The 27,796-nt window shown below is 42.3% G+C and overlaps 2 protein-coding genes across 2 annotated transcripts in view; both read right to left on the reverse strand.

Annotated features, from left to right (window-relative positions):
• Positions 1-16,351, reverse strand: part of LOC125902378 (potassium/sodium hyperpolarization-activated cyclic nucleotide-gated channel 2-like) — a 50,900-nt gene extending 34,549 nt beyond the window's left edge. Inside the window, exons 1-3 of the mRNA XM_049598684.1 lie at positions 15,162-16,351; positions 10,862-11,285; positions 7,498-7,659 (exon numbers count right to left, since the gene is read on the reverse strand). Of these exons, the coding sequence (XP_049454641.1) occupies positions 7,498-7,659; positions 10,862-11,285; positions 15,162-16,351 (1,776 nt within the window). The remainder of the gene's footprint in view (positions 1-7,497; positions 7,660-10,861; positions 11,286-15,161) is intronic.
• Positions 16,352-20,040: 3,689 nt separating this feature from the next.
• On the reverse strand, positions 20,041-27,010 carry LOC125902630 (E3 ubiquitin-protein ligase RNF126-like). Its single transcript, XM_049599125.1, has 9 exons — positions 26,862-27,010; positions 24,660-24,718; positions 24,499-24,559; positions 24,173-24,411; positions 23,627-23,695; positions 23,464-23,533; positions 22,077-22,170; positions 21,431-21,546; positions 20,041-21,175 (listed from the first exon to the last, which is right to left on the reverse strand). The coding sequence occupies exons 1-9, from the start codon at positions 26,934-26,936 to the stop codon at positions 21,023-21,025; spliced, it is 936 nt and encodes a 311-aa protein (XP_049455082.1). The 5' UTR covers positions 26,937-27,010; the 3' UTR covers positions 20,041-21,022.
• Positions 27,011-27,796: the final 786 nt, after the last annotated feature.

Below are 27,796 nucleotides of genomic sequence, written 5' to 3' on the forward strand. Positions count from 1 at the left end.
GCCTATATAGACTAACATTGTAATCAAATTCCTGAAATTTAGTTACGGCTTCCAGTTTAGGTGTGCAACCCCAATATTTTCAGTGGGCCCAACTGGTCACCCCATATTCCTGGGCATAGCGCAAAGGGGAGGTCAGGACTTTATAAAAAGGTGGTGACCAGGTGCCAGATCGTAAGCAGCATGCATCCAAGAAGAAGAACCAAAAATTGCAGACACAATGCTGAAACACTGCCCACCAACAAATACACCGAGGCGAAACACCAAGTGGGGTGAATCTGGGGTTGGCTTTCACTTTCTCTGTTGCTGGTGATACTGTTTACAAACAGTAACTTACAATTAATTCATAGTATCCCTTTAAGCCTCCAGTTCTGTTGTTGTGGGAGTCTGGAGTACCACTGAGTTTTCTTTGAACATCATTTTTACTTTGAAGAAAATTTCTCACTAAAATGTCATGATGACTGAGAAAGTATCACTTAACTGGAGAGGGCTTGGTTGGCAAGATGGATCCATTCTGAAATGATTTCAATGATGACGCCACTTTTACAGTGATCATACGTAAATGTCTTTAAAACAGCAACATTTCTGCTCGAGTAGTTTTCAACACAATGAGGTTACTGATGCTTAAGTAACGGTTAAGTGCAGTAACCGTGCTTCCTGCTTGGGTCGGATATTGCAGCGCTGCTTGTCCTCAGCACAGTGAGATCCTTCAGAACAAAAACACCTGAGTTCCACTGGGACTGAGATAATCACATCCTTTCTCTCCTCGCCCAGGAAACAAACACCACCTAATTTCTAGTCCATTTACAGAGGTTAGACAGCAGCTTTCACTTTTCATGTTTATATGCTGTTAGAGGCCTACTGAGGAGTTTAAATCCAATTTGCAACGTCCAGCAGCAGACCTGTAATACCGTTTGGTCAAACTAGGTGCTGTGAGTAAATAAAGTGATTTAACAGCATATGTAGTAATTACCGGCTTATCTCCTCCAAGGGAGCAGACCACTGTACTGCAAAGCCCCCTCCTGCTGATGACAGTGGGGGATAATAAGAAAGAGACGTCTCTGTGATGTGGATACAGTAAGGGATGGGTACACACACGGTTGTAATTACAGAGTTGAAACTACACACCCTGTGTCTGTCAGTTAGCGCTGCTGTCACTATTATTACCCAGTCGCCTCCACTGATGCAGCGAGGCTCTGCCACCAAGCCGCACTCGACCGTGGAGATTAAATATGTGGCTGACAAGGCTGCATAATGCTAAATATAAAGTGAACGAAATTAATGGATGGAAGTTGGGGTGCACTGCAAAAACAACCTACGTTCCCTGAGGTATTACAAGTTCGACTGAGTCCAATTACTGGTTGGTGGATGTCATCCAGAGTTACAGTGTGTTCTCAACGCCCTCCATGGGTCCTGCCTCTGGGCCCCACACCACCGTTGCCACTGTAGGGTGCGAGGCATGATGGATGGCTTGCTGCAACACAATGGCTAATGTTACAAGTTGTCAGCCACTCAATAGGGGGGCGGTCTCAGGTGGCTGTAGGCAGCCTGTACCATGCCAGTGTGGCCCCTTTAGTTTGAGAGTGACGGCTCTCTGGAGACTGACTGTCTTTGGTTATACAGAGATAGAGAGCAATGGAGGAGTCAGTGGCCTGTCAGCCTCAAACTTCATCATCCTCCAGTTCAAACTCTGTGCTGCACACAGCACAAGGTTGTCCTCTTGAGTGGCATGTAAGTTTATTAAAGCTCAAATATTCAAGTTTCCCTGAAGTTAAGGTTGTTGTGCTTGCAGTGCCTTATGGGGAAGGTCAGTATGGTTTATGTTACTTCTACATTATACATTCATTCATTCATTCATTTTACGTAACCGCTTATCCTGTTGGGGGTCATGCTTGGGTACACCCTGGACAGGTTGCCAGACTATCACAGGGCTGACACACAGAGACAGACAACCATTCACACTCACATTCACATCAACGGGCAATTTAGAGTCACCAGGTAACCTGCATGTCTTTGGACTGTGGGAGGAAGCTGGAGTACCTGGAGAAAACCCACGCTGACACAGGGAGAACATGCAGAATCCACACAGAAGGGCTCCTCCACCCCGGGATTTGAACCACCCACCCTGGGTTTGAACCAGGAACCCTCGATGAGGTGACAATGCTTTTCACTGCACCACCGTGTCGCCCTATATTTTACATGCATGAATAAAAAAAACAAATAAAATCCTTATTTACAGATTAAGTGTGTCTGCATATCAGTATACTTAAGGTTATTATAGTTAACTAAATCTAAAATAAAAACTAAAATTACATGTTAAAAAATATTTTAGTTCACCATAAACAAAACTAGACTTAAAAAAATAATGTGTACTTACAAAACTAGCTAATAAACAATAACATATACATAAAATAAAGCATGAGGAGGCATTGGTGCATAGGTTTTGAGAATGAGATGTCCCCCTGACAAATACCCCTCAATAAAAAGACTAAAAATAATACTGAAACTAATAAAAACTACACTCTGGAAACCGAACTGAAAAATAAATTAAAAATGAGATTAAAATAAAAACTAATGAAAAACACAAATCTATAATAACTCTGCCAGGGCTGCAAATAACAATTATTTTTGTTATGAATTAATCTGCTGATTGTATTTTCAGTTATTTGATCGATTGTTTCACGCACAAAATGTAAAAAAATAAATAAATAAATCAGAGCACAAGACGGCATCTTCAGATTGCTTATTTCATGTTACCAACAATGACGATTAATCGATTATCAAAATAGATTTGGATTCAATTTGTTACATACAGAGTTGCATGTGTGTATGTGTGGAGTTAAGGACTCAGTTTAAGGCAATGAATGATGGAGTTTACAACATCAAAGACTTGGTTTGATTACGGCGGAGAGTCAGTCTGAGGGAGAGTGGACACACCTGCTCTGCCTAAAGTGTCTCAACATCTGCGCACGTCTCAACACTTTAGTCATCGTAACACTGAGGGACGTGCAGCGTAACTGGTGTCTCTTATTATTTATTTTACACTGCGGTGTTGTTGTGAATCTACTTTCTGAACTTTTCTCGATCATGTCATCATCAACTAATTCTGATTAAATATCACATGGAAGCACCATTTATCAAGCCCAAATTATCTCCACATTATTGATACAGAGTTCCTGAGTCAGTATTGTAATGTATGACTTTGTCAATACTGTCCAGCTCTGCAAAATAGTCCTGTTAAGGCAGCAGTACGTCTCAGTCTGACACATTAAACAAAGACGAATTAATTTCCTTTCAACAAAATGAAAGAAAGAACATTCATTTTCCTCGACACATTAACTTGTTTTGCTTTTGTACAGTGATTAAAACAAGAGCAACCTCTGTCAATACTTAGAATCTTAAATTTACAAGTAGTCCTGGCAGGCCCTGCCGATGTCGGGGAGCTGGACCCAATTTGTTTAAAGCCCCATTTGGACCTGTGCCTCATGTCTGGGTTAGCGTGGCCTCCCCTCACTCAGTAAAAGGCTGGGCTCACAGACAGGACCTATAAACAACCAGCTTTTATCTCTCTGAGAGAGACATGGCAACAAAGAGCCCAGCTGCCAGGCCATATCCCCCCATCCCTCTATTTTCCCCTTTTATCTTTCCTGTCATCACCCCACCACACTGAAGAGGAGGCACAGAAGGATCTAGAGGTGTGCTTCAATCTCTCTGGTTTCTTTTTCACAGCTTCTTCATTGGTATCCTACGGTTGTTTTGTCTGGCACATCGACTGAATGCTGCTGCAGAGGGCAGAGATATGAGTAATTTCCTTGATTTGTTGGAAAAAAAATACTGACTTTTCCTCCTGAATCAGTAATAGCATAATTGCAACAAACATTACTTAGGATAATAGTGGTTCCCTGAGCAGTGCAGTGCACAGTTTTCAAAGTGGACTATATTGATCCAAATTACAGTATATAACTATCACCACTAACCTAGAGGACCCTTCAGTTTTAGCCACGCTAGAAGCATGGAAATGTCGGCCTACCACTTTAGTTCAGACTACTTTGCAGATTTTCAACCTGCTTTGTATCATAACGATGTGGGTGGTGTGTGTAAATGAACTGTGTTAAACTTCCCTCCATGTTGCCAGCGCCCAGATCTCCCTGCTCATTTTCCAGTGAAATTTTCTCTGGCACACAGGCTGTTGCTCAGACTACGGATTGTACTTCCTCATTTTTGTATGACCGCCGACACCACAGACACAAAGAGTATAAAAGCTGATAGAGACAGAGCCGCCACTCTGTCTGCCTCTCCCAAACTCAGAACAAACAGTAAATCCAGACAGTTCTCACATAAAATGTTTCCACAAACATATTGTAGTTCACTGTTTGGCCATGTTTAAAATATTAAATGGCAAGGCTCCTCCACCACTCAGTGCTTTTACTAAGCTTTTACCAGCTCCTTCAGCCAATCATGCTTCTCTGTCAGAGCTTCTAAACTATGGAACGATCTCCCATCTGAGATGAGAAACTGTAACACACCTATCACACCTTCAAACGAAGGCCAGCCTGGTTTTAGGACAATCAGACGTGAACATTTCTAATCAACGCAGTACATTTTTCACCAAAACAGTGCTGTTGTTATTTCTGGCTTACATGCTGCTAACTTGCTTTACATTAGGGGTGTCAAACACACACCCCGGGGGCCAGAACTGGCCCGCCAAAGGGTCCAATCCGCGCCCACTAGATGACTTTGCACACCTCATATTAACACACCTGTGAAGGCTAACCCCTGTCAGGTTTAAACAGTGAGTAGATACTTTATGTAAAATACTGCCTCAGAGGCTTTTCCACCCCAACCAGAATACGGCTCTCTGAAATAACAATTAATACTTTCTGTGGTCAGATTTAAAGATATTGAAAATTTTGCAAAATATTGTCAACCAACAGCTTCAGTAAAAAAGAATCTGTATCAGACTTCTATCTTAAAACAATACGGAAGGAGCCCTGTTCAGTGCCTGATGTTTGGTTCACACCAGGCACGAATAAAACAATTCCTGCAAGTGAATTACTGTACATGTAGAGTCAATGTAAAGACGCGATTAGACGCAAATTCCCACCAGGCGGCGCGATGGACACAATGCGACTGACGCAAAATACCTGAATGAAGTGAGTAAGCAGGATTTTGTGTCATACGCTTATTCACAAGAGTTGAAAAATCTGAACTTCAGCGACCCATTAGCTCCGTGTTAGCCAATCAGCATTGGGATCCTCCGGGGACATATGACAGTGAAGACGTAGAAATGGTTCATTCATTGATGCAGCGAAGCAACAAAAAATATTTTAGCATTCAAACTCTCAAAAGTAAGGCAGTGTTGGTGTGAACACAACATTACACTGACAAAACTTTAGACTGTAAATGGTTTGTAATGCAACAGATAACTTAACCTGCTTCTTCAGTAGCTTCCTCCTTAGTGGGAAATTATGAAAAAAGATCACGTAATAAAAGTGAGTAATAGTCTGACAGAATGTGGAAAAACTTACTGTCGAATTTGCACATATTTTCCTGAGGATATTGTGGGCTGTTCATCATTTGATATGTAAATGGATCAACGTTTTCAGAATGAACTTCTTTAAACTAAAAAGGGAAAAATTTAAAGGGGTTGTTATTTATAGGTTATTACGTAATGGTTTTCCTGGTTCAACCCACTTAAGATCAAAGTGGGCTGTATGTGGCTCCTGAACTAAAATAAGTTTGACACCCCTGCTTTACGTCCTCGCCGTTGTCAGGCAGCCAACTCTGCATGTGTATGTATACACTATCTATTTCATTAACAGCATGGCTAACTTAATGTCGCATGGCTTGTGTGTAAGTGCACATGACCATATTGCTTACATGTTACTACATTTTATTAAGACCTACATAACAACTATTGTATTTTATCTACGTTTACTTTTTACTGCTGCTCTGCATGTCTGCATGTAATGCTAATCTGTGTGTTGGTGCTTCATGTTGCATGCATGTCTGATTGCGCTCACATGGAAGGGAACATGAAGTGAACAGGAAGTGGGCGCTGTACTGTTTCTTGTACATGAGATCAAACAGTAAAACTAGGCAGTGCTGATCAAATATAAATCAAGATTCTGTTACTGTGTTGCCTATTTCTGACCTCAAATGTTTTCAGAAACAAATGTTAGTTTATTGTGTAACTGTTATATGAGATCTTTTGTTACCAGCCGGCCGCCATATTGTTTCGGACAGGCAACTCACATTAGTCGCCCATCAGCAGAAGAGTTTATTGGTCCAGTGCAGTGCTGTGCATTCTGGTAGTTGTAGGTTTTCCACTCTTGAGCACAAGTTAATGCCACAGCCCTTTTCCTCTGTTTTCTCTGGTCATGTAGCACCAATTTCAAAGGTATTACATTTACATTTTCTATCATCTTTTTCATATACGTTGACATTCTATGTATCTGTCATGCAGATTGTCTATATTGTCATTTTATCATCGACATCTATTGTACGTCTGTTCAGCCAGTAAGAGAGATCCCTCCTTAGTTGCTCACCCTGAGGTTTTAAACGTTTCTCTCCCTGTTAAAGGTTTTCGGGGGAGTTTTTCTTTGTCGGCTGCAAGAGTCTAAGGACAAAGTGTGTTGTATAGTACAGATTGTAAAGCCCCCTGAAGCAAATTGTGAGTCGTGATATCTGGCTTTATAAATAAAACTCACTTGACTTGAACACAGCTTCACAGAGCTGCTATTGTGACTTGCGGCAATAGCTTAGTTTATAAGGACTTGAATTATGAACCAGAGGGTCGCCAGTTCAAGTCCCTGTCCAGACCAAATATGGAGCGTGGACTGGTAGCTAGAGAGGTGCCAGTTCACCTCCTAGGCACTGCCAAGGCACCCTCAAAGAGGCAAAGCATGTCTTGGTCCTGTTTTTGTATGTGTGTGTCTTTCAAGCCTGTGTATATATGACAACAGAGTAAAGAAATTGAATTTCGCCTCGGGATTATTAAAGTACATTGTCTTCTTCTTCTTCTTTAGAGTCTTGTTTCAGTGACCAGAACCTACATTTATCATTGCTTTCCCTCGTAAAGGAAGACTCAATCTTTAACAAATTTCCATCGTTGTTGAATGTCCCATGTTCCTCCAACAGTACAACTGCCAACAGACTTGCTTTTGTGGCAAACAAGATAAATTGACAGCAAATTAAACCAATTTTCTGGTCAATAAAATTAAAATAAAGTTCTCTCAAACAATCACAAACAGATTTGAGGCTTTTCTCTTTCCTTACAGGAGCACTGTTTCCCATTTTACTAAAGACAAGAAAGAGTTCATCATGGTCACAAAGTACTGATTGACATTCAGCCAATATTTTCTGATGGCAGTCAAAAACTTCAATCAATATTCTGTGACCTCCGTTAGCTCTTTCCCAATCATCTCAGAATAAAAGATGCAAATCCACTTCGGGCTGATATGTGCAGCTTATGCGCAGACATGATTCTCTGTCACATACCTCCATCTTGTTGAGGGACACCCAGCAGTCTGAGGGGAAGTCCTGCAGCATGGGAACGAGGAACTGTAGGCAGCCGTCCCAGTGACACAGCAGCAGCATCATACCAATCAGGTTAAAGATCCGCATCACCGCACTGGCCAGGTCATAGGTCATATGGAAGATCTGGAGACAATAAGACAGGGAGGGGAGTTTAAACATCGCTGAGAGGTGGAGATAGAAAATATGTTGGATTATGAATATAAACTCAGTGAAGAGGGTTTCATAACATTGTCAAACACTTAAGACCTTGAATTCCTATCACAGTGACAGCACTGGCTACCCACTCAGCTCCACAGTCTCCTTTGGATTATACCAAGTTTGATTAATGAGCAGGGGAGACCGGTTCCCATCAGTCCCACATCAAACACAGCAGGAGCAGGCAAGACATTTGTTACACAGGGACACATGACATTAATCAGAGGCTCAAACATGCACGCAGTGTCCAGTCGCACACACAAGACACTCACGCAAGCCCGCAGGCACACTGATACACTAACAACACAGACAGACATGCCAACACGTACACAAATTTAAACACACAGAGTGATGGACAGGGACCATCATGATCCTTAACAACTGATAGTCCATGTCGTCTCACACATCAATCATTCTGAGTCACTGGACAGTCACTTAGGCCAGTCATCTATCACCTAACTGAGTTGGAGAAGCCACCCTTTGTTGGTGCTTAATGTCTGTGTTTAATACCACGATAATCTTTATAAGGTCTAAATCTGGAAATAATTATTATAGTAAGATGTGTAGGAAGGTCCGATAAATGGGTCATTTCTTACTCAGTGCAGCTGAGAGAGGAGTGATACTCTGTGATGGGAGAGATGAGGAATGAGACTGGACATGAATCACATGTGCTGATCTTTCTAAATGCCGCTTTAACCTTTATGGGGTTTTCACTGTCAGTTTTTATCAATCAGTAGCTGACGATATAGAGTAATTTCTCATACTGTGTTCACTGAAGATGGATGAGAACAACTGTACTGTACACGGTCATGTTGTGCTGGCTGGTAGGGATGTTCAGCACCACGGACAGCTCCAAGAAAGTTACAGGAGTTAAAAGAAGCTAAAGGCCCAGACCAGGGGTCCATGTATGGACAAAGGCCAAAATTAGCGTGTGCCAAAAAATATTAGACAAATTCCACAATCAGGCTTCCACCTCACCATCTGCGTCGCCTATTTTCCGTCTCCAAAATGTTCATGAGCACGGGTCAAAGTTTCTCCCAACAAGTCTGTTTTTATAGACCATAACTTTTATGTGGGAAGTGGCGTATGCCTCTTTCAGGCCTCGTTTGTGCATATGCAATGTCTATAAATGAGAACCCTGGCCCCAGGAAGTGCACCAGGCTTTGAAGCCAATTTTTGTAGTGACCAAAGAGTGGTATTGCAATTTCACATGATGCTATTAGGCCCAAAAAGACTTTTTCCCATAGACAAACATGGCGAAAGAGACATCTGTAAATCAGTGGATACATTTTCAGAGGTCAGAACCCAGTGAAATGTCAATATCACGATTTGATCCATTTGGTCTGATAACATTTGGAGAGTGTAGAAGAGCCACAAGATTAAATAATTTTATCCCCATACAAGTTAGCAAAGTGCTAATCTGGAAGTCAGTCGCTCAGCCATCAGAAGTTGGTCACTTGGGCTTGTCGGGCTGTCAGTAGGCATTTGTTGCCCTAGAGCACCCATGACCAGTACAAGACAAACCCACCAACTTGATGGTGATTTAAAAGCTGCTACAACTTTATGTTGTAGTGAATACATATGAGGCCAAACAGAGCAATAATCCATTTTATTCATTTACTTTAGTCATTATACATTAAGACATGATTCCCCTTAAGTAACGAGATGTAACCCTTATCTTACCCTAAATATAACCTTAACCACCGCTCTATTATCGCTCATAGCTTCTGGACAAAAGAGCGACGGGGGCTGACTGTATTAATATGGTGGTCGAGTCATGTAGCTGGTGGGCGGATCACGTAGCTGCTCCAGCTGCAGTTTTACCTACTCGGCTGCTATGGAGAGTTATTTCCTGTCATGAAGGCGCAGAACATAAATGCTAGTTGTCTGTGGCTGTAGTCTTTGCGGTGTGTTCCTGTACAACTTTTTGGCCAAGACACAGGTGACCTGAGGCAATGAAACAGTTGGCCTTTGTTGTCACAAGTTCTGTGATGTTGGTCTAGTGTGTCTGGGCCCTAAAGGAAGCTGAGGATTGAGTTTCTTGGACTTTCAAAATAAACTGACACATAAAGTCAAACAGACTGGGCTTCTGAAACTGGAAATTTTCCCTGTCAGTGTCTCACTCTCCACCACATCTCCACTCTCATTCTCCATGCATGCCAAGTATCACTTCCCATCATGCATCACCGCGTGTGTGTATGTGTGCGTATCACATCATATCTTCAGAAATCCAATTATCCAAAGGTCAAGTTAGCAGCCGAGCCCCACTGCGCTGCTCTCACCACTGCAAAATGCCAACACCGGGCTGCCAATACTGGCATAAACGAAAAGTCGAGTGATCTCGTGACATGGCCGGACCTCCTGTCTCCCAGGCTGCTCTCCTTCCATTTGAGGAAGGAGTCCGGTGGAGAGGCTGGAGCAGGGCGCCGACAAAGTGCATCCCTCACAGAGTGAATAAAAGCTGAGTGGCCAGGAAGGGCAGGACTAGGTCATTGAGTTCAGTCTACCAGAAGTGGGGACTCTACCTAGCAACAGCACCCAGCTTCACATCCAGAGTCAGGCCTCTGGGGGAAATGCCAGCCTCTCTAACCTCTCCTCTCTCTTTAAATGAACAATTAATGACATATATAATCGCAGTCAACAGCCCCCTAGTGCTGCATATTATCTTCACCCTCTACCCCACCTGCTCCTCCTCTGGCGCCTTAATTGATTAACTGTGTTTGCCCCGGTAATAGGCTGCTTATTAGACCGCCTGATGCCGCCTGTGGGACTACCAGGTCAGGCAGGCAGACAGAGGGGTAGGGGGGGCTTGTGTGACAATAACAGTAATTAGAATACAAAGTTTGTTAAAGCTCAAACATCCTGTTGACATTATACATTTCTCACCAGGTGGCAGGTGAGAACATTAATATCAAGCCTCCAGGCGGAGGAGAGCGGGCCGCTCAGAGCAGACAGGGAGGCAGATTGCTGGTTTGGTCACGAGCCAACATCAGCATATTGGAGGCAAATCAGTGACCTTTTATCACAGAGACTAGATTGGGCGTTTCTTCCTCTGTGGCTCAGAGTTGTGTGGTTAGAGTTAATGTAATATTTACTCAGACAGGGACGGTCACTAAACATGTGCTCTTACCTCTTCCCATTGGTGAATGTAGCGTATTAATCTGGAGAGCCTCAACAGCCTCAGGAGACTCAGGATCTTGGTAAAGCGGACGATCCTCAGGGCCCGAGCCGTCTTGTACACCTCCGAGTCGATCCCCTTCTCCACTATGAGGAATATGTAATCCACTGGGATGGAGGAGATAAAGTCCACAATGAACCAAGTTTTTAAGTACTTCTTCTTAATGGTTTGAGGGTCCAAAATGATGTCCGAGTTGTCCTCAATGATGATTCCAGTGCGAAAGTTGAGCACCAGGTCCATGAGGAAGAAGGTGTCGGAAACCACGTTGAAGATGATCCAGGGTGTCGTGGTCTCGTCCTTGAAGAAGGTGATGCCCACGGGGATGATGATCAGGTTGCCCACCATAAACAGCAGCATTGTGAAATCCCAGTAGAACCTAGCAGGCGTGTGTGTATATGTGTGTTTGTGTGTAGTTGTGGTGTGTGTACATGACAGTGTGTTATGTGTGGAGTACAGAAGGGGGAAAGGAAGGGGAGGGAAAAGACAAAAATAGAGTCAGATAAGAAAAGGGAGTTGCTGTGGAAAGCCGATAGGCACAAGAGACTTATTAACTAAAGATGGGAAAGTGTAAAAGAAGAGCAGGCGCTACACTTTGCCTGCCTGAGCATGCAGAGAGTAATGAGATGCTGAACTTACTTTTTCCAAGATTCACATATTATAATGATAACAATTTGTGTATACATTCTTTATTCTTATAATGTAAGAAATCGAATTTTGTGTCTGCTTATAGAGAAAAAAGGATAATTTAACATTTTTTCTCATCTATGATGGTGGAATGTAACTAAGTAAATTCTCTCAAGTTCAGTTCAGTCCAGACAACTTTATTTATCCCAGAAGGGCAATTCAGTTTTACAATCTACCCAGACCATACACAAACTCACAGGCAGAAACAAGCAGCAATCAGCAAGCAGCAATCAATAGTAGTAATGTGTCAGAGAGATCAATACATGAACGTATAATCACAGTACCGTGTTAAGTACAAATTTAGTTGCAAATTTAAGGTACTTGTTCTTTACTGGGGTATTTCTGACTTTATACTTCCACTGCACTACATCCCAGAGGTAAATACTGTAGTTTTTATAGCACTACCTTTGTCTGACAGCTTTAGTTACTTTTCAGATTTCATTTTAGTTTTCATACCGTTCCTGTCCAGTAAAAATTATTTATCTACAGATGTGTGGATTTTGAATGTTTCTGGTAAACTGAAGGAAAAAGTGTTCCTTCGTGAGTTGAGAAAATTCTCCTACATCTTCAACTAAACAAACTTTTTTTAAATTCCTCTTGGATCAGCTGGAAAATTAATCACCACAAAGCTGAAAACAGGACTGTTTTTTTCTGACACCATGATAACAGATATGTGGTCTTGCAGGACAGCCACGCTACAAACATATGATGATCCTATTGAATATGATGCATTGCTGTAGATTCAACTACCCAACAGTACATAGAGAAGTTAAAATGAGCACCACCTTAAACATCTACAGCAGTAAAATGCAACATACACGTTAATTAAGCAGCACTATTAATCCAAAACCATTGTCTATAATAGTAAAAAAAGTGATATTTTACTACATTATCAATACTTTTACTGTTGATACTCTAAGCACATTTCGCTTTAAGTAAGGTGTTGAGTGCAGGGCATTTACTTAGTGTGGTATTAATTCTTTAACTGAAGTAATTAAAGGATCTGAATATTTCTTCTATCACAACTGAAGTGAATTTATTTAAAAGTACATATTAAAAGTAATATGTATTTTCAATGACAGTGGGTTAAAAGATGGAGCCAACTTTCAACCTCCTTTCTGTGTTGATGACATTAGCTCAACTTAACGTTACCCCACTAATGTAGTGTAAAAGCAAATACAGGGAAATATAATTGCAAAAATGTTTACCAACTTTTGTGTCATTTTGCCCCTTTTCTTCTGACCTTATCCAAACCTTATATGTAGAAAAGTACTGAAGCAGTAATTCCTCCCTTTGCCCCAAACTGAGCTAGCTACATTTTAAGGACTACTTTGCAGAACGGCCGCCATTTTTTTCCAATATTGTAAAAACGGAGGCTGAAAATACTGAGATTAAACGTTCAAAATAAGCAATGCTAATGAAATATAAACCAATATTATGTCACTGTGTATCCTATTTTTGCCTTTAGTGTTTACAGAGTCATATTTTAGCTTACCATTTAACTGTAATTCTCATCGTTTATTGCCGCCTGGCCGCCATAGTGTTTCCTGTGTCGCGCTACGTCACCTACCGGAGCGTCGAGGTGCATTCTGGTAGTTGTAGGTTTTTTGTTTTTTTTTTTACCTCTTGAGCAAAAGCTCAAGCTTATTCCTGTTTTCTCTCGTCATGTAGCACCAATTTAAAATAAAAAATTGCATTTTTTAAACTGCATAGACAGCCTAGTATTATGTAAAGACATTTCCAGCGGTGGAATACTATTTTAATAAAGATAGCAAATGGTTTTTTTTGTTTTGTTTTTATCTCATTTGTTTCATGTTTTCTCTATTTTCCTGTTGCGCATTGAGTTTACCTGTGTATGAATTGTGCCTCACAATAAAATTGACTTGACTGATGTTTGAGGTTAATTAGGCCTCTTATGAACAAACTATTGCACACCTTTAATAAGATCTCAGAAGTTGCATAAAGAGTATTGTAGTATAATTATTGAGCATATCCATCTAAGTCAGGGTCTCTGACACTTCAAACAGAAGTCATTTTCTGACATGAATAAACCCATGTTAAGTGGGTTTCTTGAGCTGTTAAAGAAGGCCCAAGGTCTCCAGGACCCCAGACTGAACATCAGGTTTAATTTATCAGACTGTATTTGGAGCTCTTATCAACCTTGCACTGCACATGGACACCAAGAATGTCTGTTATTCAGTGGCAGTGGTGATGTGGCAGTGTGGTGAGGGGGACAGACAGAGTAAGGGTAGTGAGGTTTGAGCCCGTCAGAGGAAGCTCTGCAGGACAGGTGCAGCGCTGAGTCATTACACTGCGACTTATGCAACAAGCTCTGACTCCTCCACTTCACGGCAACAACAATAACCGCCCCGACGATATTGTTTGAGGCAACTTTGCTGCTTTGACTATGCATTAATTAGCATAAGAATCAACGGAGGGGGCAGCTGCAGCTTCACACCGTGTGGGGACTCGCACGGTAAAGGAAGGTGTCCTGTCGTCAAATTACATCTCTGCTGTTGAAGACATGTCTCAAGTTTTGGCTTTAGCGATCAACTGACTCGGCGTTATGTGATACAAATAGGCCAAACATGAATGGCGTTGTGACGGGGGGGTTGAAGGAAGCGCTCAAACGTGTTAGACGGGAGCTGTCCAGCCTGTGTGGTGCTGAAAGCAAGCTGCCCAGCCGAGAGGGAAGCCTACTGATTTTCTGACCCAAATGCAATTCAGGGGCTGATACATGTCGAGGGGGGAAAAGGCTAATTCATAAAGCCCGAGTCACGAGGAGCCTTCTTGTTTTCTCTAAATATTTTGTCTGGCAAAATAGCTGCTGGATGTCTAGCTGGGTTATCGGTGTTTGAGCCGAGATAAACAGAACGCATCCGTCATTAAAATGCAGGATCCGGGGAGTCGTACAGGCGGATATGTCTCCAGTGAGCATGCTTGAGGTTTTCGCACACTTGGCTCAAGGTGACATTCCATTACTGAGTGCATCGCATGCACACACACACACACACACACACACACACACACACACACACACACACACACACATAGCCTACATCCTGTCAGCACGGCTCTTGTCGCAGAGCTCACACTACAACCAATATTAGCCAGATCTTTGAGACATAGCGGCATCTTAAATGAGGCTGAATAAGCGTCAGAGCGCTGTCCTCTTTGTTAAATGTGAGCGTGCTGCAATGGAAAAGTGGAGATGTGTTAGCAGGCCGGGCTTGTTGAGCATCCCAGGCATGCTACTGTACATGCAGACTGGAATAGGATTTGTTTACAACCTTGAGAGGACACTCTTTGCTCAAGTCCATTTGCCTGACAACAGGTTGTTTGGGGGATTAATGGCAGCACGCTGCAGTGCATCGATTAAAATCTCTACAGATTCAATCATAAGGGAGGAAATTAATATTCAGCATGTAGCTCTGAACAATAACCATGCATGTGTTCCCTTGGAGTCACAGTGGTTACTCACTATAAAGTAAGTTGTAGGTGACAATGAGGACCCATACGGGCCCCTCATGACTTTCAACGTGCAACCAATGGCAGCCCCAGCTCTTACCTGAAATCGCTGTAAGGGTGGATAATCCAATTTCCAGCTGATTTTACCCTCTCCTGCTCTCTCTCCACTGCTTTTTGACTACCATACATGCGTAAAGAGAATTTGTTAACTCCAGGCTGCAGCATACTACTAAACTGCCGCTGCATGAAGCTGGCTTGGCTGCCCTGAGGCTCCGCATCCTCGGCGGGCACAATTGGCGGTCCATCCTCCTGCTTCTGGAAAGTGACAGAGTTCCTGGGCTGCTGGGTCTGAGTCTGAGTCGGGCCGTGCAGCGAGGACGAGGCTTTCCGGCTCGGTGCGTTAGAAAAGGACACCTTGGAGTCCTTTTTCTCGGGGACACCGCTGGACACGGGGGTAGTGCCAGGGTTTGCGCTCTCTCCTCCTTGCCCCCCGGTCAGGGACCCGCCTGGTGTGATCGAGCCGTCCATGCTGGCGGTGGTCGAGTTACAGGCTCCTCGCTTGGCGCTCCCACCGTCCTCGGCCCTCCCCGACCCTCCTGTCTGCTTCTCCTGCTTGGAGATGATTGAGCGCAGGCTCCCGGTACCCGAGTCCCTCCTGCATTCTCCGTTTTTGTTGCATTTCATGCTGGAAATTGGAGCGACGCTTTTGCAACCATCACCCGCAGTCGCGTTTGAAACCTCTACCGCGACCGCTGATTCCGACGCCTCCGCCCCAGATGCTCTGCTGGTCTCGCCGCGCTGGGCAGCATCGCCCGGACTGGGTGTCTGGGTCTCGGTAGCTCTGGAGGCAGCAGTGGGCCGTGGAGCGGCTGGAGAGTCCTCTGTGTGCGTATGGCAGGGCTCCTTGTTGGAGTTTCTCCTGGAACCCGAGGACGCGGCTCCCCCTCCTGGCGTAAAGTTCTTCATCCTGATACTGCCGCCTCCTCCTCCACCTCCGCCGCTGCCGCTCCCCCCGGCTCGGCGCAACCGCGGATGCTGAAACTTGGACTCCTCTTCTCCGTCCTCCGTCTCGTCCATCACGACGTTACAGGCCGCACCGGGCTGCTTACCACTCGGTGTGCCGGGAGAACCGGAGTCCAGGCAGTTCTGGCTGCTGTTGCTTCTTGTGCATTTGGATGCAGCAGCCTTCTGTGCGCCGATGTGGCTGCATCCACTGCCGCCCACCGCCTTCTTTTTCATGGTGGCAGCAGACGCCGGTGAAACCTCATTCCTGTCCATGACATTGAGCATATCAAATTTTGCCTCCAATTATCTTTGGAGAAAACCAATCAGAGACAGAGGGGAGATGGAGGGAAGAAGAAGGGAGAGGGAGAGAGAAAGGAGAGAGGGACAGAGGGAGGGGTGGACGTGACTTCTTTGCAAACTACTGCGCTTTTACTTTCACTAGTCATTGTGTCAAAGATGCTCAAGCATCAAGCTAATTGAGCCCTTTGACTGCGTGTCAAATATCATTAAATGAAATTAGCTTATGCTGCTGCTAATTCAACTCAAGCTGCTTCCAGCTGAGGCCTCAGTCATGACCTGAAGCTGCAATTGCCTCAAGTAGCTCTCTCCGAATAATCACACGGAAATAGATGCTTAACGTGTCAATCACAGCATATACTAACATCAGAAGTTTAATTACCACGTGTAAATGGAAACTCAAATGATGTCATATGTTTTAGAAGGTGCTTTCAATGACAATCCCTCTGAACTGGTGTTGCTCATGGTTGGCGTTTAGCGCGCCCTAGCGGCCCTACAGGGGTGGCACATTAGGTGGAAGGCAAATGTTCAACGTTAGATCACTCTGACACAACAGAAATGTTGAATTTTGTAGGCAGATACATGAACAGGTTTACAGTTTAGGTCAATTTCTCTACAAAAAGGTGCACTGATAGTTACACATGTCGCCTCAAAGGTGCCTGATCCTTTGGGTGGTTGTAGGTGGGTTCATGCCCCTGAGGGAACACGCTGTACCTTCCCCTTCTCACATGGTGCATTTTTTGACTTTATGATTTATCCCCATTGCAGTCTGGTCCTGCTGGTGTGGAGGCACGGAGGAGGAGACTCCAAAAGGGTTTTGGTGCATTGAAAAGTACACAATCCAAGCGTCAGAAATTGGTACTGTTTTGGCACTGTGTGAGCACAGAAACACCAAAGATCATCATTTTCTACAAGTGTGAGTATGAGAAACACCAAAGGAGCATAAGGGGTGATCAATTAGCTGGTCACGTCAGCTCAGTCAGCTACTGCATAATCTGTGCAGGTACAGGGGTCAACAAGTACAGCAGAGGTATTCATGTAGTGCACACACTGACAAAGGGATGCGGCTGCAGTCTGATGCAGGTTCAGCATCACTCACAGACTTTTTGGTGCTCTGTTTTTAGCTGTATGATGATTACATTTCCATTCACATGCATGTTAGAAGGAATCACACATATATTTAAGACAGACTGAATGCATGTTTGTGCCTGTGTTCAAAGCTGCAGAGCTGCAGAGCATCACCCCAACACATCCAGGATATGGGCCATGATAATGGAGTGCTTTGTCACTCGAGATAAAGTAGTTAACCTATTTTCTTTGTTCTAGTTTTGGTTGAGTCTAATTTTGGTCACATGTGTGAAAGATGTTTTACACACAAATACTCACAAGGGCCTGCTTAACAACATAACTGGTGCCAATTGTTACACAACACCCCTGCTACATTCTAACTTTTCAAATAAAAGTAGCATTGAATCTTCTTCCTACACGTTTCTTACCTTTTGACATCAGTGCTGGGAACTCATAAGCGTCATCACTCCCTCCCCCACCCCTCTCCTTTGTCTCTGTCTCCCTCTCTCTGCCATCTTCACTCCACTTCATTAGACAAAACGCTGCATCTGCACCAAGGTTCACTTTAATTTCCTGGTGGGATGATGCGACGGCGTGACGCTCTCAAACTGTTTTTAACAGCTGACTGAGATCAAGAAGATGCAGTGATTCACAGAAATGGCAATGCAGTTGAAATGAGTGTTAAACAAACTCTAAATATGTTGGCAAGTGGTGCCACGAATGGCCTAGAAATGTGTTACAGTACCATGCAGGGGCTAAAAGGGTTTTATCCATTAATCAAAATGAAGAGTGTTAACCTATATAGGGAAGATGAAGTATTGACCTTATTGGTAAGCAGCAACACCAATGCCCTGAATTAATAAAAACAAACAGGAGGAAAAATTCTCATTCCCATAGTTTAACAACTAATTAAGTCAGCACTGTGCCTCTGTTCTGTCAAGGTCATGTAAATAAGCTATTAAAACCAACCTAACAGCTTTTCCTATTTGCAGTGGGTGGCAACACCTCGTCTATTTGCTTTGGTAACTTTGGGACCATCAGGAATATTCATTTAATTTGTTATTTGTATTCATTTGAATATAAAAAACCTTTGGTCTGGTGACTCAGCCGCCACCTGCTTGTTAATTATTGCAAAAATATTCATAGGCTCGCTGTGACTGTCTGACAAATACGATTGGCATGATGCCTTGTTCCATGGAGGTACTTGAAGACTTTTGAGTAATTTTTATCAACATTCATTTTGAGTTTTGTCAACACCATAGCAACAAAGGGCAGACTTACACTGCCTGTAAAACGTATTCAAGCCCTGTGGAAGTTTTCATGTTTTTTATCACTGACTTGGAAATTTTCTTGTATCCTTCCTGACTCAGAGTTGCTCTGCATGTTCCTGTGTCTTCATGGTGTACATTTTACCTCAGTACTGACTCACCAAAAGTTAGAGCCTCCTTACAGAAATGCAGCTACACAGATTAGCCTCAACATTGATCATCTCGTACAGTATAACACTCTGTTGGGAAACCTTGTGTCCTGGCATACATGTTGATGCTACTTCATACACAACCCACCAGCCCAAGCACACACACGCCCCCCAGCAGGACAATGCGCCATGCATTACTGCAAAAACTGCTCAGGAATAACCCGAGGAAGGTGACAAACAGCTCAATGCATCAACCTGCCCTTCAAGTTCATCAGATCCCAATCTGATCGAGCATCCGTGGGATGTGCCAGCACCCCAGAGCCAAGTCGGATCCACCTTGAGGCCTCCTTGGCTCTGCTCTTTCAAAGCATGGACACAGGACCTCTGGGAGTGTCCTGTGATGTGTGAAACCAGGGCGTTAGCGGTGGATCCTTTGAGTGCTGTGGTTTGTGAGGTGAGATACAAACACTTCCCACATATCCTCAAATCAGATTTGGGAAATCTAGAGGCCAGGTCGATGCCTTAAGCTTTGTCACGTTCGGGAGCATTATGGCTTGGTGCATTGTCCTGCTGGGGGGGCCATTGTCATCGGGGAGTGCTGTTGCCATGTGGGGGGGTACTTGGTCTCCATCTGCATTTGGGTGGGACTGGGAGGAGCCTGTCAAGTGGCATCCACATGCCAGGACCCAGCAGAACATTGCTTTTTAACAAGATGATCGAAGATATTCACGTCACCTGTCAGTGGTTTTGTTGTGGCTGATACAATCAATTGGTGATTTTGGTGTGTCCTAGAATGGGGGTAAATACAAACAAGCATTTTATAGATACTCATAATTCAGATAACTTTGTAACACATGCTCTCACTTTGACATTTAAGGGGAATTTTCTGTTGATCAGGGTCAAAAAAGCCACATTAAATCCACTGTCATTTAATGTTATAAGGCAATAAAACTTGAAAACTTCCAGAGAGGCTTATCTTTTAAACGGTGCTGTAGATTTCAGTTAATGGGAATAAGATCAAAGTTGGGACCTGGGCAGAAAACAAGTGCTACTGCTGCTAATAAGAGGCTCTAATCATCTATCAATCACTTTACTACTTTATCAGTTAAAGGTTTCAAGGAGTAGACAAGGCTACCTTTCATTAAACACTTTGAAATATAACAAGGTCAATTTGTAAACGTTGTTTGTTTTAGCACTTTATTGTGACTGTACGAAAAATCAGTAAATAAAATAATAAACACTTGTTTTGTGAAACACATTTGGCCAGTTTCAAAGAGGTAAGATGTTCCCATGCCTTTTTTGTTTGTTTTTTACATTGCTCAATTTGTTTCTTCGGCAGGGGCTCAATAAATAAGTATGTGTGTGCTATTTTTTTTTCCCACTTGAATAAAAATGTGTCCACTGTTGAGCTGTGAGGATCTTCACCTTGTCAAGATGCACCAAATACACTGGATCAAGCTCTAATAAAAACAGAATCTAATAAGAACAAAAACGAGTCCTTAAAGACTTATTCAATGCAAAAATGTGAAAAATCTTTTTTTGTTCAGTAGTTTACCCAAATTCACATTCTCATCATCAGAATTTGTGCAAAATAAAAAAACAAAGGTGCAAATAAATAAAAATCAGATGCATACACTCAGTTTCCTTTCACAAGGTTTTAGTTTGATCCACCAGCTGTACAGTGGTTCAAAACGAATTTTCTATCTACTACACATCTATGGACTCTGCACCACCACAGGCTATGTTTTTAAAAAAAAGAGCATTCTGTCTTTTAAATATAAAATGTGCCCCAGCCTCGTGGCAAAGACATGTCTCCGTCAAAAATCAGTCCACTCTGGCTCAAACTCTGGTCCAGCTCTGTCACAATCCCGCTTTTATTATTATTATTCACAACCTTTCTGGATCCTCCTTCAACACTGCGCAGTCCCACCTCCTCAAACACTCAAATATCTGGCAACAATAGCAGCAGGAGCTGGACCTGGTGTCCGTTCAGCACAGGGGGAGGAATGATGACTTAAAGTCTGCAACAGATTCAGAGTTCAGCTCGACTCATACCGTCCCCTAGAAGTGAGACGAACTACTGTCCTGGTCTCAGCTGTAGGTAGGAGCCGTTGGGTCTCATTTGACGTACGTTGTGAGGTTTTCAGATGTGAGGTGAAGGTTACTGTGAAAATCTATGAGTTGCTGGCAGCATTCTCATTGCTAGGTGAGCTGGGGGAGGAGGAGGATGAGGAGGAGGGAGAGAAGTTCATTCCTGATAACCCCGGTGGGTCTGTGGCTGTGTTCTGTCCGCTGAGACTCTTCCTGCACACAGGACACGTATCGTGCTGTGGAAAACAAGATTGAGAAAGACTTATGTTAACAGTTTTCTCTATTTTGAATACATTACAGCAGGGGAGGGCAACCTTTACTATTAAAAGAGCCGTTTTTTACCAAAAAAAGAAAAATAAATCTGTGTGATTTCTCACTGGCTCCCATCACTATCACTAGCTTGGTGTAGCTTATATCAGTCAAATACTATGATCAACATCTGATATTAATCCTGCAGATCTGTTTGGGACATTCTTGACAGATATACATACCTGTTCCAGCCATGGTACTATACAGTCATTGTGAAACAAATGATTGCACGGCAGTTGTCTAACATTCTCCTCGACGCTGTAGTCTTCTTTGCACACAGGACACTCTAAACCAGCACCTGCACAAACAGAGAGCAACATAGTGTCTGCCTGACTGCGTGTGAGAGACCCTTGGTTACATGCACCAGCTGCATGGAAGACTGGGAACATACCGATTCTGTTTATTTGAGTTTAGGTTGTGTTGTGATGTGTAAGATAAATATTCAGGCACTTCACTTCACCACCACTAACAAGAAGTGCGTATATATGGAGGGATCTTCCTGCACATGTGTGAGGATATAAAAGTAAAAGGAAAATGTATAAGACAGAATTTTCAGAGGGTGATTATTGTCAGCTGTCTTTTCATTCTAGAAAAAATACTTTTAATAAACTGACTTACAGATCAGTGCAAAGAGGTATTTTTTTTATGTGGCATGCTAGAACGCTGTAGTGACATATTTGTCTGAATGAAAGCAGTACAAACATTACTCAAAAGGAGAACTCTTTTGTTGAGACAGATAATTCAAAAAGCTGCTTCTGGTGCAGAACAGGTGTGAGCTAATGAGTGAGTAACTGTGAGTGAGAGTCTAATACAGAGACATGGACTTACCCACATGTTCCTCTGTAATGGTAATGGTGGGTAAACTCTTTATTCTTTCTCTGTCTGCAGGAGGGGGACCCGTGTTTTCAAACTGGTTCAATAACTGCAAGTGAAAAAGAAGAACAGAATAGATCAGAATAAATCATTATAAGCAAGGCTGTTGTGTAAATGACAACTTTTAGATATTTACTTCCATTAGGAATGACCCCGAAGAGTCAACTATTTGATCTGTGGTAAATGTACCTGCACTTGTATAGCGCCTTTCTAGTCATCCAACCACTCAAAGCGCTTTTTACACTACAAGTCACATTCACCCATTCACATAAACATTTATACACTTGTGGCCGAATCTACCATACAGGGTGCCACCTGCTACTTGGTTTTTAACACATCTAACACACCAATGGAACAGCCATCGGGAGAAATTTGGGGTTCAGTATCTTGCTCAAGGATACTTTGGCATGCGGACAGTGAACGACCCACTCTGCCTCTGATTCACAGCTGCCAACCACCTGATTCAAATGCCAACCGTACAGTTGAATTGTCGCAATTACGAGAAAATGTGGTCATGAAAATATGGCTCATTCCATTGCTTTGTGGAAGAGCTGAATGTCTGGTTTCACATAGAATTGCTTGGTTTGTTCAAAATGAATTATAGCCTGTTTCGGCATAAATTCATTAAGCTCATAGAGCACTAAATATCTTTTTAACTTATGAACAGTTCCGTGTCAAAATCAGATTAATTAATTCAGTGTTTCAGCTCGTTTGTCTGGTGTATGAATCAGATTTGAGTATGTAAATTCTTAGTCGGGGACATTTTTACTATCTATGTGCCTGATTTAAAGAACAAATCCTTGACAGAATTTGATTTACCACCTTCATTCTGGCACAAAAGTGATATTTGTTTATTGCCCGCAAAGTGCCATCCATATATACTCCATTCTAAAAAAAAAAAAAAAAAGGGCCTTTTTTAAAATGTAGAAATCACATTTAAGACTTTGGATCCTGGTAACATTATATTGCTATAAAATAAATCCACTCATTCATTCATTTCTGTAACCGCTTATCCTCTTGAGGGTCGCAGGGGGCTGGAGCCTATCCCAGCTGACAGTGGGCGAGAGGCAGGGTTCACCCTGGACAGGTCACCAGACTATCACAGGGCTGACACATAGAGACAGACAACCATTCACACTCACATTCACACCTACGGACAATTTAGAGTCACCAGTTAACCTATCCCCAACCTTATAAAATAAATTATACAAACAAATATGCTAGAAGTTATTTCTTATGATGTTAAAAATAGGTTAAAAAAAAGACTGTTGGGACCCTGTAGCCACCTACTTTATATGCAGTTTTATCTCCACTGTCATGTCACAAATAACACATGTAATACCTGTGTAATGATAGCGTCAAGACCATTGGCACCCCAGGCGTAGTCCATTGGATTGGAATGTAGCATACCCCTGCAAGGCAAGAAGGAAGTCAACAACAACAAAAGAAAAACACAGTGATATGAAGCAAGTAAACAAACATGCATCACAGTTTCTTATACTTACCATGGTCCCATCCCGATATTTGGCATGGCTGTAGGTGCTATGATTCCATTTACTAGCTGCTGGATAATTCTGTATCATTAAAAAACAACAACACTTAAATCAAATTAAGAAATCAAACTTGTCTTCTTAGCTAAAATGCACAGATTGTAAATGTTTTATGGACAAAAAAAATATGGCAATAATACAGATGGTAACACTAGATATCTGCTGTCTGGTATTTATAAGAATACCAGCTCTTTATTAAAATGGTAATATTGGATATTTTACGCTTCACACTTTTTTAATGAGGTAGTATTCTTTTTCTACGAGGCATAACAGAATATTTCATGTTTTTTTCCCCCCACTGGATCTGTTACTTCTACATATGTTTACACGTATGTAAACACATCATGTAACTGTGTTACAAAACTGGAAATAATATTGTTTAAGTGTTTTCTACTGTAACATGTGAAGCATGTATTATTCATATATTATTTTTTTTTTTACCCATATCCTCTTCTGTCCCACACCAACCTCCATCACACTCCACTGCTGAAAATGTCTCACCCCTCTAATGTGGGCACTCCGTCATGGCGCATACTGTGTCGTCGAGGAACATGTCGACCCCGTGGCTGCCGCGCGCTGTACCGTTGCCGTGACGCCATTTCCCTTTCTCTCCTGTTTTCTGTCTCCCGGTTGTCCTCTGTGGGTAGCCGCGTTCGGAGGTCGAAGTTCTCATCAAAAATCCCAAGGGCAAACGGACTGTACCCGGAGGGAAATGTGAACAAGTGTTGGTGATCCATGTTCTGGTAGAAAAGACAGAGGCAATGTCAAATCATGGTGCAGTGTGCACAATGTATCCTGGACTACCTGATTTAACAAGTCACACTGACCTCAAAGGCTGGGCGGTTCTGATCACTGGTGGAGGATGTGGAGGCGGACCCATTTTCAGCACTGCACCAACACAATTGCAAAGACAGTGAAAAGCTAAGACTCCACTCCACTTAAACATCTCATTAATCACATACATGAAACCCAAAATAATCCTCCGTACCTTCTTTCCTCGGGAAGTTCCTCAATGAAACCAGATTCACAGCGTGGACAGGTGTAATCCTACAGTGAAAATACATGTGAATATCTAGTATGTAAACACCATAACTAACATAAACACAGCTGTCTGTTTATTAGGTACACCTTGCTGAGAATAATGCGCTCTAATTCAAGAGCTGGGAAAAAATGCTACCCTCATGAGGGTTATAAAGGTTAGTTTAGAGTATCTGAGAAGTGTTAATTCAACGTAATAGGCATTTTGAAAGCTGTGTGCTGCTGTTGAACTGTACTGTGTTACACTGAGACATGTTTGTAACATAGTCTACTGTAACTGATATAAATGGGGTAGAAAATATAGCAGAAATAAGGGCTGCAACATATGAAAAAAAGTCACAGAGATCGCAATATTGGTTGTGATTTTAGTGAGAATCGTTATTTTTTTTGTAGTTCATTTTCACTGGAAAAAAAAATCTAAAATGATGATGATGTGATTTTTGTTGGGGTGTGTACTACACAAACATGTTTCCTTACATCTGGAATATAATTAGTAGGCCAAGGCATCTCTGTAGCACAACAAAGCTTAATTTTATAAAGGTATGTTGTGACACAGTTTATCCTTAATCTAAAAATTAAAGCGATTTGGATACTGCATTTGGCAATATTGCGATTCCGATAATATTTCAATATACTGTGCAGTCCTAGTAGAAATGCCTCTCAGTATAATGCAATACAATTCAACAGCACTACAAATTGTTGCCAGTCACCATAAACTAGGGCTGGGCATTAGCCTATATCATTATTATGGCATTATTGCGATATGACACTAGATTTTGTTGGTGAAGATTCTCAGCCTTCCAGGTCATAGTAATCAAAATGCTATATCATAGGCAACTGGACTTGCTTGTGTTTCTTGAAGATTTTCCCCCTCTTGAGAGGTGATGAGAGGCAAAATGTCTTCAAGAAAGCAAGTCCAGCTGTATATGATATAGCACTCATGACACTAGATATTGTCTTAGATTTTGTGTAATATCGTAGGTATTGTCTTTTCCTGGTTTAAAAGGCTTTGTTACAGTACAGTGATGTAATATTCTGAAGTTACAAGACTGTTCTAGCTGGGGTTGTTTTATTTGCTTTACCCATAGTCATGACATCCACATTACTGATGCTTATTTACCAAAAATCTGGCATCAATGTATTTAGTCAAAAATATAATGACATTTGATTTCTCTTTTTTTCAAATCACCCAGCCCTACCATAATTCCTTAAACCAGTTAAGCTGAATATTACCTTCAATCAAGTTAGGTTTATGCTTTACTTTCGGCTAGGTGCACACCTACCTTATAAACAGGCAATTTAGTATATGATTGCTAATAATGGAAAATACATAAATAATAGCACACTATGCCAGTGTTGATGTAGACCATGGGTGTAATCATAACCATCCCTTCAAGATGTCTTACAGACAATACATTAAGTTAACTTGTGGTTTAACAGATGTTACATGCTGTGATTTATTAGTAAACACAATCACCTGACAGTACGCTGTCACACAGGTAAGCAGCTCAATGAAGTAACTGTTACTGTAACATTCAAGAAGCTTCCCATGAATGGTGACAACAGACTGCTGTGGCAGGCAGGCGGGCTGTTGAACAGCAGTGTTGACTGACTTTAGATAGAAGTGATACTGTCAAAGTTTTACTTCTTTTTATGGTACAACCACATTAGGCTACCATCAAGCCTTAAGGGGGAAAACATGAATTTAGACCTATCAGATTAGCTGACTGAGAGTCATCACATTAAAAACAAAACATGCGATACGCCCCCTGACAGGTTCGAAACGGATTTAAAAAGTGAACCTTTCTTCTGTTAGCTCGCCTGCTGACGTTTAACGCCACCACTATGAGACCTGTCAGTGGTCAAAATGGGCGATATCTGACTGCTATGTATTATCCGCGATATGACTGAGCTGAAATTATATGTTTAAAACACAACAGCATAACGTGAGTGAACCCGCCAACTTAATTACTACCACTTGACTGTCACTCCGGACCGTTGTTGCCTATGGGGCTAGCTAACTAGCGTAGCTAAACAGCAGCAATGGGTCGACGTGACTGGGTGTGCGCCACACACACACACATAAAACCACACAAGCCAAAACATCATTTCTCATTCTTCAAATATGCGAATATGTCTCCAGTGTTCTTACCGGTAAACGAGGACTAATCTCTGCTGAACACCGGTGACAAAAAAACCGGCAGGGCCGTGGGGGAGCTTCAGCCATTTCTAAGCAAAAGACCAGTTCGTACGATACGGACGGGTAGCAACAAGGGACAACAGAGCCTGACTTTTGCAACGGGAAAGACCATGGTGGAAACGGAAACACACGTACACAACGTAACGTTACCATGGCAGCTAGAAAGAATTACCAAGAAGACGACTTCCGGTTTTATATTTGCCTTCACAGTCGTAACTGTCTGGAAAGCCTTTCTCATGAGGACAGTGTTTATGGACTCATCATGGACAATAGCAAGGACGACTTTCTGGTAGATAACAGTAAGTTGTATCCACACAACATATATATATATATATATATATATATATATATACAGTACAGGCCAAAAGTTTGGACACACCTTCTCATTCAATGCGTTTTCTTTATTTTCATGACTATTTACATTGTAGATTCTCACTGAAGGCATCAAAACTATGAATGAACACATGTGGAGTTATGTACTTAACAAAAAAAGGTGAAATAACTGAAAACATGTTTTATATTCTAGTTTCTTAAATAGCCACCCTTTGCTCTGATTACTGCTTTGCACACTCTTGGCATTCTCTCCATGAGCTTCAAGAGGTAGTCACCTGAAATGGTTTCCACTTCACAGGTGTGCCTTATCAGGGTTAATTAGTGGAATTTCTTGCTTTATCAATGGGGTTGGGACCATCAGTTGTGTTGTGCAGAAGTCAGGTTAATACACAGCCGACAGCCCTATTGGACAACTTTTAAAATTCATATTATGGCAAGAACCAATCAGCTAACTAAAGAAAAACGAGTGGCCATCATTACTTTAAGAAATGAAGGTCAGTCAGTCCGGAAAATTGCAAAAACTTTAAATGTGTCCCCAAGTGGAGTCGCAAAAA

This window comes from Epinephelus fuscoguttatus, linkage group LG15, assembly GCF_011397635.1.
Source record: "Epinephelus fuscoguttatus linkage group LG15, E.fuscoguttatus.final_Chr_v1".
NCBI classification, from domain to species: Eukaryota; Metazoa; Chordata; class Actinopteri; order Perciformes; family Serranidae; genus Epinephelus; species Epinephelus fuscoguttatus.

Bases quoted from the DNA above. Each gene is read 5' to 3' on its own strand.
- LOC125902630 (XM_049599125.1), bottom strand. From the start codon at position 26,936: ATGGCTGAAGCTCCCCCACGGCCCTGCCGGTTTTTTTGTCACCGGTGT. The intron at 21,547-22,076 runs GTAAGTCCATGT...CTGTTTGTGCAG, and splicing joins CATTACAGAGGAACATGTGG to GTGCTGGTTTAGAGTGTCCT. The intron at 21,176-21,430 runs GTATGTATATCT...TGTTTTCCACAG, and splicing joins TAGTACCATGGCTGGAACAG to CACGATACGTGTCCTGTGTG.